This window comes from Dendropsophus ebraccatus, chromosome 1 (assembly GCF_027789765.1).
Source record: "Dendropsophus ebraccatus isolate aDenEbr1 chromosome 1, aDenEbr1.pat, whole genome shotgun sequence".
Lineage (NCBI taxonomy): Eukaryota > Metazoa > Chordata > Amphibia > Anura > Hylidae > Dendropsophus > Dendropsophus ebraccatus.
The window spans coordinates 202,293,377-202,305,542 of record NC_091454.1 but is presented as its reverse complement, the minus strand read 5'-3'; the positions used below and the strand labels follow the sequence as shown (position 1 = coordinate 202,305,542).

The following is a 12,166-nucleotide window of genomic DNA, read 5'->3' as shown; positions in this document are numbered from 1 at the left end:
TTGCAAAAACCCACACCAAAACTGGAGCGTGCCGCTATTTCTGGAGTAAAGTAGCCATGTGTTTTTAATCATGGACAACCTTTTTAATGGGGTTTTTCCATCTTGAAACATTGTGATATATCATTTAGATATACCATTACATGACAGGTGCAAATATATACATTTTCAGAAAGTTATATAGAGTTGTAGTTTACTTCTATTTAAAAATCTTAAGTCTTCCAGTACTTATAAGCTGCTGTATGTCCTACAGGAAGTGATGTTTTATTTTCAGTCTGACACAGTGCTCTCTGCTGCCACCTCTGTCCATGTCAGAAGCTGTCCAGAGAAGAGGTTTTCTATGGGTATTTGCTACTGCTCTAAACAGTTCCTGTCTCGGAAAGGGGTGGCAGCAGAGCGTGGCAGACTGAAAAGAAAACACCACTTCCTGCAGGACATACAGAATACTTGAGATTTTTAAATAGAAGTCAATTACAAATCTATATAGCTTTCTCACACCAGTTGATTTGAAAAAAAAAAAGAAAGATTTTTGCCTGAGTACCCCTTCAAATAGCTAGGTCAGATTAATCACTGGGAATTTTTTGTCTTCTGCCAAACCCTCCTTCCTATACTCCTTATTCCTAAACACCAAAGTAGATTAAGTATAGGAGAGAGAATTGCGTGTGCCAAAGAAGCCTTTTTGATGTATTTTACAGGCTTTAGACATGTTTGTGCCTTGTTAGACAAAGGGGCATGGCTAATATAAATGTGGGTGTGGCTTATCAAAGGGGTGTGGTTTGTGCCAAAAAGTGGCACTGTGTGAAGTGGTTGTTATCACTGACTACCAATGAACTGCAGGGGCCAATGTGGTGAAAAGAACAACAGAGCGTCAATATACCACCCATATTACAATTACATACTATATATATATATATATAGTATGTATTTATATAATTGAAGAATATAGACAGTATAGATCTACTTTAATACATTAATACTTTAATAGCATACCAAATATTAACACGACAAGCCGCTTGCGATGAATGGAAAAAAAAATGGACGCCAACAATAAGGGTTACAATGTCACACAAATAAGAATGAGGCCTAAGGTTCCAATACGACGTCAGTATCTGTAAGATCTGTATGAATCGCGTCTTGTACAGAAGGAGCCCCAACATTGCTATGGAAACCAGGCGGGAGAACATGTGCTACTTACACAGATAATACTAGGAATTGTAAGTGGCCACATATTACTGTGTATTATACCGCTATTAGTGCATAGAATTAATATGGTCAGTAATACACACAGTGCTGACATCAGCATTCAGTGACTATATATACAGGTGATGGGGATCACAAAAAGCCCATTTGATGGAAGATGTTGTGCATTTTCCTTTAAAAGGAATTCATGTTCATCTTGTAATAGTCTTTAAAATACACAATATAAGAAGGGAAAGAATAGACCTGAGAAACATGCATGTAACAATAGGGGGCGGCAGAGGCAACATGGAACCTAGATGGGCCTAACTATAGAGGGCTGCAGAGACAACATGGAGCCTAGATAGGCCTAACTATAGAGGGCTGCAGAGACAATATGGAGCCTAGATAGGCCTAACTATAGGGGGCTGCAGAGACAACATGGAGCCTAGATAGGCCTAACTATAGAGGGCTAAAGAGGCAACTTGAAACCTAGATAGGCCTAACTATAGGGGGCTGCAGAGACAACATGGAGCCGAGATAGGCCTAACTATAGAGGGCTACAGAGGCAACATGGAACCTAGATGGGCCTAACTATAGAGGGCTGCAGAGACAACATGGAGCCTAGATAGGCCTAACTATAGAGGGCTACAGAGGCAACATGGAACCTAGATGGGCCTAACTATAGAGGGCTGCAGAGGCAACATGGAACCTAGATGGCCCTAACTATAGAGGGCTACAGAGGCAACATGTCACCTAGATGGACCTAACTATAGAGGGCTGTAGAGGCAACACAGAGCCTAGACAGGTCTAACTATAGGGGGCTGCAGAGGCGTCATGGAACCTACATGGGCCTAACTATAGAGGCAACACAGAGCCTAGACAGGCCTAACTATAGGGGGCTGCCGAGGCTACAAGGAACCTAGATGGGCCTAGCTATAGAGGGCTACAGAGGCAACATGGAACCTAGATGGGCCTAACAATAGAGGGCTGTACAGGCAACATGAAACCTAGATAGGCCTAACTATAGGGGGCTGCAGAGACAACATGGAGCCTAGATAGGCCTAACTATAGAGGGCTACAGAGGCAACATGGAACCTAGATGGGCCTAACTATAGAGGGCTGCAGAGACAACATGGAGCCTAGATAGGCCTAACTATAGAGGGCTACAGAGGCAACATGGAACCTAGATGGGCCTAACTATAGAGGGCTGCAGAGGCAACATGGAGCCTAGATAGGCCTAACTATAGAGGGCTACAGAGGCAACATGGAACCTAGATGGGCCTAACTATGGAGGGCTGCAGAGGCAATATAAAACCTAGATAGACCTAACTATAGAGGGCTACAGAGGCAACATGTCACCTAGATGGACCTAACTATAGAGGGCTGCAGAGGCAACATGGAACCTAGATGGACCTAACTATAGAGGGCTGCAGAGGCAACATGGAACCTAGATGGACCTAACTATAGAGGGCTGCAGAGGCAACATGTCACCTAGATGGACCTAACTATAGAGGGCTGTAGAGGCAACATGTCACCTAGATAGGCCTAACTATAGGGGGCTGCAGAGGCAACATGGAGCCTAGATAGGCCTAACTATAGAGGGCTACAGAGGCAACATGGAACCTAGATGGGCCTAACTATAGAGGGCTGCAGAGGCAACATGGAACCTAGATGGACCTAACTATAGAGGGCTGTAGAGGCAACATGTCACCTAGATGGACCTAACTATAGAGGGCTGTAGAGGCAACACGGAGCCTAGACAGTTCTAACTATAGGGGCTGCAGAGGCGTCATGGAACCTAGATGGGCCTAACTATAGAGGCAACACAGAGCCTAGACAAGCCTAACTATAGGGGGCTGCAGAGGCGACATGGAACCTAGATGGGCCTAACTGTAGAGGGCTACAGAGGCAACATGGAACCTAGATGGGCCTAACAATAGAGGGCTGTACAGGCAACATGAAACCTAGATAGGCCTCACTATAGGGGGCTGCAGAGACAACATGGAGCCTAGATAGGCCTAACTAGAGGGCTGCAGAGACAACATGGAACCTAGATGGGCCTAACTATAGAGGGCTACAAAGGCAACATGGAACCTAGATGGGCCTAACTATAGAGGGCTACAGAGGCAACATGGAAGCTAGATGGACCTAACTATAGAGGGCTGTAGAGCCAACATGAAACCTAGATGGCCCTAACTATAGGGGGCTGCAGAGACAATATGGAACCTAGATGGGCCTAACTATAGAGGGCTGCAGAGACAACATGGAGCCTAGATGGGTCTAACTATAGAGGGCTACAGAGGCAACATGGAACCTAGATGGGCCTAACTATAGAGGGCTACAGAGGCAACATGGAAGCTAAATGGACCTAACTATAGAGGGCTGTAGAGCCAACATGAAACCTAGATGGCCCTAACTATAGGGGGCTGCAGTGACAACATGGAACCTTGATGGTCCTAACTATGGGGGGATGCAGACGCAACATGGAGCCTAGATGTACCTAACTATAGTGAGTTTCAGGCATCAGTACATAGCGTAAAACAAGTCTGTGCAGCATGGTGAGGCAGTCAATTGCATAGCACATAGCATTTTTTTGCTACCACTTCTGTACATGTAACTAAATGTTGCCAGGCTTTCCTTTAACCTGTATCTTAATACCCTAGCCAAGATGGCCATCTTCTTGTAAGCCGCCCCTCTGGCACCCAGCATCCATGCCCCTCCAGTACCAGTCTTCTATCCGGAAGCTAGAAAGACATGACTTATTAGTAATATAGGAGTAGTATTGGGCTTCACCATATCTGTAACTGTAGATATTGCCAGGAAAGGTTTCAAGGTGCATTTTATAGGTCAAAATGTGGGGTAGAAGAGGGAAAAAGGGGCTTCACTCCTTAAAATACAATGTTCTGTTCATGCACGTGGAGATCCTGTGCTGTGTCTGGCACGCGCATGTTTCTCGCACACCAGCTCGTCGCCCGCCCAGAAGTGTCCTCTCATGCGGAGGTTGAGGCCGCAGTCTGCACACACGTAGCACGCTGGATGGCGGTAGTGGCCCTCTGAGATCCTCACTGCTACATCACTAAAGAAGAAGAAGGACAAAACCATTGTTAGGAAAAGTGCAGAACCACATCTCACCATAAGAGGCCGACACCTTATATAATCTCCATTACAGCTCACTCCTACATAGATAGGAAGATTATCACAACCACAAGCGTGAGAACTGTGTTGGCGGGAATGGAACAACTACTATTTAACACAATAGAATTCTAAGCAGTGTAACACGTTCACTCACTTTATCGGCTATCATCCACACATTGTATTCTAATACTTCAGAGAGGAAGGCCTGCAGATACAACTATGGTCAGGGCCTTATTGCCCTTACCCTCTATCCACAGAATAGTGGATAACAAGCTGATTGTTAGGGGGTCTGACTGCTAGGACCACCGCCAGTCCCATCATCTGCAGAATAAATGGTGCGTACAGAGCACGCTCGAAAATGTTCTCCGGCACCATAGAAAATGAATGGAGCAAGCAGTATGCTAAGGGCCAAGTCAAAGTGCAATGTCTTCAAAGTCGCCGACCAACATAAACATCTAGGTGTTGCCTTCAGCCCCCATGACCGGCATGAGAAGAATACATCTCAGTCCTAGGATTGGCCTGTGGAATGCTATTAGCTCTATACAAGTACACAGAGCCCAGCGGGACTGTCACTATGACACATTATACGATTAAACATGGGAGTGCCAAGTGACACTAGATGACGTACGTTCACGCTAGGTATGAGCCTCGCACACCCCATTCCTCTCTATTATGACTTTCACTATCTTGCACAATCGTCCCACCCCTGGATTACCCCAATAGTGAAGCCTGATAGATACAATAGGGGAGATTTATCAAACATGGTGTAAAGTGAAACTGGCTCAGTTGCCCCTAGCAACCAATCAGATTCCACCTTACATTTACCAAAGAGTCTTTGAAAAAAGAAAAGTGGAATCTGATTGGTTGCTAGGGGCAACTGAGCCTGTTTCACTTTACACCATGTTTAATAAATTTCCCAACGATGCTTCGGTTTTGGGTGGTAAAGATTTGCACACTCACTTAATGTTTGTGTTGCACTTTTCGCACAGCCGCAGAGGAGCAGGCGGAGGATTGCTGATAGGCTTCTGGAGGCTGCTGACAGGTTTCTGTACACTGGGCGACAATCTGCTGGGAAATGCTGTGGAAATACCTATAGAAATACAGACAAGAAACAAAGTTATTTACTGGATTGTGGATAGAGCGCCACTCTGGTCATGTGTCTATGCTTGGTATTGCAGCTCAGAATGACTAGGGGGAGTCCGACCTGTAATACCAGACACAACCAATGAACAAGAGTGGCGCTTGAAGTTGTTTGTTTATCAATAATCGTATATTGGAGAAAGGTCAATGTTCATGACGCCTTAGAGATAGAGTCTCCTATTCCAGTATATGTCCGGTAGTTAACCGTAGTGTGACATCAGGGCACAAAAAGGAACTGGATTATTAGGGAAGTCCTGGGAGTGATGGTGGATTCACTGCCTTCTATGTCTATTATAATTCATGCCAGATCTAGAAATATCTCAGCAAATTGTTCCAGTCCCAACATTAACATTGCCAACGCCAAGCTATGTCTGCTGTCTGACCCCAAGCTGGAAGAGTCTGCAAATATGCAGAATTCCTGGTGCTAGAAGAGAACTTGCGGTGGTTTTAATGATACCAGCATGCCGGCACTGTCATCTACAGTATGTCCGCCTGACCACAGCCGTGATAAAAGAGAGTGTCTACTCAGGATTGTGGCATAACATGGATCTCATAGCTCTGCGGGCACTGATGGTAGTGTCTACGCCAGGGATTGCCCATCCACTCAGGTTGGTGCACTGTGCATTAACAACTGTATTTCTATTGACATGGTGTAACATAGGAAGCCAAAGTTATATCATCATATAGTGCCCAAATAATGCAGTCATACAGTGCACGATTTATACCATCATACAGCGCACGAATAATACCATCATACAGTGCCAAATAACAGCATCATACAGTGCCCAAATAATACCATCATACAGTGCCAAATAACAGCATCATACAGTGCCCAAATAATACCATCATACAGTGCCCAAATAATACCATCATACAGTGCCCGAATAATACCATCATACAGTGCCAAATAACAGCATCATACAGTGCCCAAATAATACCATCATACAGTGCCCTTATAATACTATCATACAGTGCCCAAATAATACCATCATACAGTGCCCTTATAATACCATCATACAGTGCCCAAATAATACCATCATACAGTGCCCTTATAATACCATCATACAGTGCCCGAATAATACCATCATACAGTTCCCAAATAATACCATCATACAGTGCCCGAATAATACCATCATACAGTGCCAAATAACAGCATCATACAGTGCCCAAATAATACCATCATACAGTGCCCTTATAATACCATCATACAGTGCCCAAATAATACTATCATACAGTGCCCGAATAATACCATCATACAGTGCCCAAATAATACCATCATACAGTGCCCTTATAATACCATCATACAGTGCCCAAATAATACTATCATACAGTGCCCGAATAATACCATCATACACTGCTCAAATAATGCAGTCATACAGTGCCCAAATAATACCATCATACAGTGCCAAATAACAGCATCATACAGTGCCCAAATAATACCATCATACAGTGCCCTTATAATACCATCATACAGTGCCCAAATAATGCCATCATACAGTGCCCAAATAATACCATCATACAGTGCCCTTATAATACCATCATACAGTGCCCAAATAATACTATCATACAGTGCCCGAATAATACCATCATACAGTGCCCAAATAATACCATCATACAGTGCCCTTATAATACCATCATACAGTGCCCAAATAATACTATCATACAGTGCCCGAATAATACCATCATACACTGCTCAAATAATGCAGTCATACAGTGCCCAAATAATACCATCATACAGTGCCAAATAACAGCATCATACAGTGCCCAAATAATACCATCATACAGTGCCCGAATAATACCATCATACAGTGCCCGAATAATACCATCATACAGTGCCCGAATAATACCATCATACAGTGCCAAATAACAGCATCATACAGTGCCCAAATAATACCATCATACAGTGCCCAAATAATACCATCATACAGTGCCCAAATAATACTATCATACAGTGCCCGAATAATACCATCATACATTGCTCAAATAATGCAGTCATACAGTGCCCAAATAATACCATCATACAGTGCCAAATAACAGCACCATACAGTTCCCAAATAACACCATCATACAGTGCCCAAATAATACCATCATACAGTGCCCTTATAATACCATCATACAGTGCCCAAATAATACTATCATACAGTGCCCGAATAATACCATCATACACTGCTCAAATAATGCAGTCATACAGTGCCCAAATAATACCATCATACAGTGCCAAATAACAGCATCATACAGTTCCCAAATAACACCATCATACAGTGCCCGAATAATACCATCATACAGTGCTCAAATAATATCATTATACAGTGCCCAAATAATACCATCATACAGTTCCCAAATAATCCCATCATACAGTTCCCAAATAATCCCATCATACAGTTCCCGAATAATCCCATCATACAGTGCCCAAATAATCCCATCATACAGTGCCCAAATAATTCCATTATACAGTGTCTATAAATAATCCCATCACAGTCACATTGCCCAAATACCATCATACTGTACCCAAATAATACTATCATACCAGTGCCTAAGTAATACTATAATACAGCAACCAAATAATGCAGTCATACATTGCACAAATACCATCATACAGTGTTCAAATAATACTATCATACAGAGCCCCTATAATACCATCATACTGTATTCAAATAATACTAACATACAGCATCCCTATAATACCATCATACAGTGCCCAAATAATACCATCATACAGCACCCCTATAATACCATCATACAGTGCCCAAATAATATCATCATACAGTGCCCAAATAATCCCATACAGTTGTCCAACCAATAAATTATGTAGCAGAACTCTTTGCAGTTGGTTTTCCATTGGCATGGTATGGGCACAGAGGATGGTATGAAGGTTGCAGCTGCGACCACTCGTTTTGCCTCCTTTAACAGTGGCAGATGGGGCACCCTGTATGTGGCTGCACACCCTAAAACAGACTCTGTATTGGGAGTGTTAGCTAGCTAGATAATGTAGCAATGATAATTGTGTAGGGTAGCCATGTAGAAAGGAGTGTCTCTATAAGGGTTCGTTCACACGTCCAGGATCTGCAGCAGATTTGATGGCGCATATTTGAAGCTGCAGATCTGCTTTGAATCTGCAACTTCAAATCTGCGCCATCAAATCTGCTGCAGATCCTGGATGTGTGAACGCAGCCTAAGACCTACTTGCTGGCATCAGGTGGTTGGCTGTCTAGTGGCACTATATGTTACACCGCAGGCCTAGTGGTGATATGGGAAATAGCAGTTCCATGGGGCAGTGCCAATCTAGCTATGGTACCAGTGCCAGGTGATGGTGGTGTCACCTGCTAGCAGCAGTTACATGTCTGGCCTTGGGGTGGTAGTCTAGGACAGATGACGTCCCATGCTTATAAGACATTGTTGGCTAGCTCTGTGGTATCTGGGTCTGTAGGTAGGTGATCAGTAATAGTCCAAGTGTGGAGATCTAGTTGTATAGTGTCCCAGTCCAGTCCTAGCAGTACCGTCAGGGTTGCTCTCCAGGGCCTCCTGAAGGAGCTTGAAGCTGCTGGACTGTCTTGGAGACGTCCTGGTCTCCTGGTTCCCATGCAGCATCTTGTAGACCTCGGACTCCTCGTGCAGCCAGCTCATCTTCTTCTATTTCTCCTTCACTTCTTGTGCTGGAACAAGAGAACCATTTAGAACTTGGGAGACACAAGAGACAATTCTGCCCCGATGATGATTTCGCCTCTTTCAGCATGTGCTTCCTCTTAGTCTCTATGAGGGTGTCTGCTTCCGCCCCGTGCCCGCCTCACTCTTCTGCTTTTTCATCTCCCCAGCTGTCTCTATATATCCTCACCCATCTCTCCACCCTCTGAACTATATTACGGTATACTATGTCTCTATATATCCTCACCCATCTCCCCACCCTCTGAACTATATTACGGTATACTATGTCTCTATATATCCTCACCCATCTCCCCACCCTCTGAACTATATTACGGTATATTATGTCTCTATATATCCTCACCCGTCTCTCCACCCTCAGCACTATATTACGGTATAGTATGTCACTATATATCCTCACCTGTGTCTCCAACCTATTCACTATATTACGGTATATTATGTCTCTATATATCCTCACCTGTCTCTCCACCCTCAGCACTATATTACGGTATAGTATGTCATTATATCCTCACCTGTGTCTCCAACCTATTCACTTTATTACGGTATATTATGTCTCTATATATCCTCACCCATCTCTCCACCCTCTGCACTATATTTCGGTATGCTCTGTCCCTATATATCCTCACACGTCTCTCCACTTTCTGCACTATATTTCGGTATATACTGTCTCTATATATCCTCACCCATCTACCCTCTGCACTATATTTCGGTATCCTCGGTCCCTATATATCCTCACGCGTCTCTCCACTCTCTGCACTATATTTCAGTATATGCTGTCTCTATATATCCTCACCAGTCTCACCACCCTCTGCACTATAATTCGGTATATACTGTTTCTATATATCCTCACCCGTCTATATATTTCGGTATCCTCTGTCTCTATATCCTCACCCGTCTATATATTTCGGTATATACTGTCTCTCTATATCCTCACCAGTCTGACCACCCTCTGCACTGTATTTCGGTATACTATGTCTCTATATATCCTCACCAGTCTCACCACCCTCTGCACTATATTTCGGTATATACTGTCTCTCTATTTCCTCAGCTGTCTATATATTTCGGTATATACTGTCTCTCTATATCCTCACCAGCCTCACCACCCTCTGCACTATATTTCAGTATCCTCTCTGTCTCTCTATTTCCTCACCCGTCTATATATTTCGGTATCCTCTGTCTCTCTATATCCTCACCCGTCTATATATTTTGGTATATACTGTCTCTCTATATCCTCACCCGTCTATATATTTCGGTATCCTCTGTCTCTCTATTTCCTCACCCGTCTATATATTTCGGTATATACTGTCTCTCTATATCCTCACCCGTCTCTCCACCCTCTGCACTATATTTCAGTATCCTCTCTGTCTCTCTATTTCCTCACCCGTCTATATATTTCGGTATCCTCTGTCTCTCTATTTCCTCACCCGTCTATATATTTCGGTATATACTGTCTCTCTATATCCTCACCCGTCTATATATTTCGGTATCCTCTGTCTCTATATCCTCACCCGTCTATATATTTCGGTATATACTGTCTCTCTATATCCTCACCAGCCTCACCACCCTCTGCACTATATTTCAGTATCCTCTCTGTCTCTCTATTTCCTCACCCGTCTATATATTTCGGTATCCTCTGTCTCTCTATTTCCTCACCCGTCTATATATTTCGGTATATACTGTCTCTCTATATCCTCACCCGTCTCTCCACCCTCTGCACTATATTTCGGTATCCTCTGTCTGTCTCTCTACTATTATCTCCCCCTCCCTGCCCTTAGGCTGTCTATATTAGAGACTCACATGTCAGTCAGACGTCTCTTCTGCCAGTGATGCCCCTTCCGTCTCTGCCAGTCTTCCTCTTTGCAGCTCTCTCTTTTTCTCTCTTGGCTCTTTGCCCTCCGGTCACCAAAACGTGTCTGCACTTCTTAGTTGCGGCTTCTTTGCTTTTCTGTCACTGCTGTCTCTTCTTCCTGACTTGAGGACACACCTGTCTCTCTGTCCCCGCCTGTGTGTCTCTCCTCCTCTCATCACAGACACACCTCTGTCTCTTTGACACTCACCCCTCTCTTCTTCTCTAGCACTCACAATCTCTCTGTCCAGGCAATGAGGCACTCCGCAGCCAGGTTACTGCCCAAACACCCGCAGTCTTTTGCTCCCCACATAGGAGCCTCTCACATCTGCTTTTAGTTATATTACTAAGAAAGTACAAGAGTCAGTGTGAGAGACAGCCAGGAGAGGGGAGAGACTGCCAGGGAGCAGAGAGAGAGAGCTGCTGGGAGAATGTGTGCAGGAAGGAAGACCCTGGGGGTCATGTATGATCTAGGACAGTGCAGGGGTCCACATGGGAACACGCAGACTCTATGGGGATCATTCACAACTGGAAATGGAGCGTGAACAATTGTTGGGTGGACCTGGACTGGGAATGCGGCGGGGGATGGGGAGGTTTCGTGAATTATCATCCAGATTTGCAAAAATGAGACTTTATATGAAAATGAGCGGGACATGGCAGTGCCTGCGGGTACATAGAGCGGCCAGGCCAGGAGCCAAGCTGCAGAATTTGCTTCAGGACACTTTAATTTTCATAAAATCTTTAGCAAATCCCATTCACTTTGTCCGGTTTACATAGTGGAGTCTGTATGGGAATGTGATAAAAACATAAGAGAAAGGGCTACAGCTCCCACTCATGTGCATCTATATCCCTGCTCATCCTGGGCTTCCTGGTGCAGCACCCTCTCTAGGCTGTATCTATCCCCCTGCTCATCATGAGCTTCCTGGTGCAGCACCCCCTCTCTAGTCTGTATCTATATCCCAGCACCCCCTCTCTAGTCTGTATCTATATCCCAGCACCCCCTCTCTAGTCTGTATCTATATCCCAGCACCCCCTCTCTAGTCTGTATCTATATCCCAGCACCCCCTCTCTAGTCTGTATCTATCCCCCTGCTCATCATGGGCTTCCTGGTGCAGCTCCCCCTCTCTAGTCTGTATCTATATCCCAGCACCCCCTCTCTAGTCTGTATCTATCCCCCTGCTCATCATGGGCTTCCTGGTGCAGGGACCC

At 44.4% G+C, this 12,166-nt stretch overlaps 1 protein-coding gene across 2 annotated transcripts; it reads right to left on the bottom strand.

The window, feature by feature from the left end:
• Positions 1 to 955: 955 nt before the first annotated feature.
• Positions 956 to 11,108, bottom strand: PDLIM2 (PDZ and LIM domain 2). Of its 2 annotated transcripts, none has more exons than XM_069944706.1 (5): positions 10,909 to 11,108; positions 8,949 to 9,104; positions 5,272 to 5,401; positions 1,842 to 4,252; positions 956 to 1,489 (listed from the first exon to the last, which is right to left on the bottom strand). In XM_069944706.1, exons 2-4 carry the CDS (start codon positions 9,073 to 9,075, stop codon positions 4,084 to 4,086), a joined length of 426 nt encoding a protein of 141 aa, XP_069800807.1. In that variant the 5' UTR covers positions 9,076 to 9,104; positions 10,909 to 11,108; the 3' UTR covers positions 956 to 1,489; positions 1,842 to 4,083. The 2 variants fall into 2 exon arrangements, with proteins under 2 accessions (XP_069800807.1, XP_069800798.1); XM_069944697.1 differs by having other exon boundaries at positions 956 to 1,797; positions 2,184 to 4,252.
• Between the last annotated feature and the right edge of the window lie 1,058 nt (positions 11,109 to 12,166).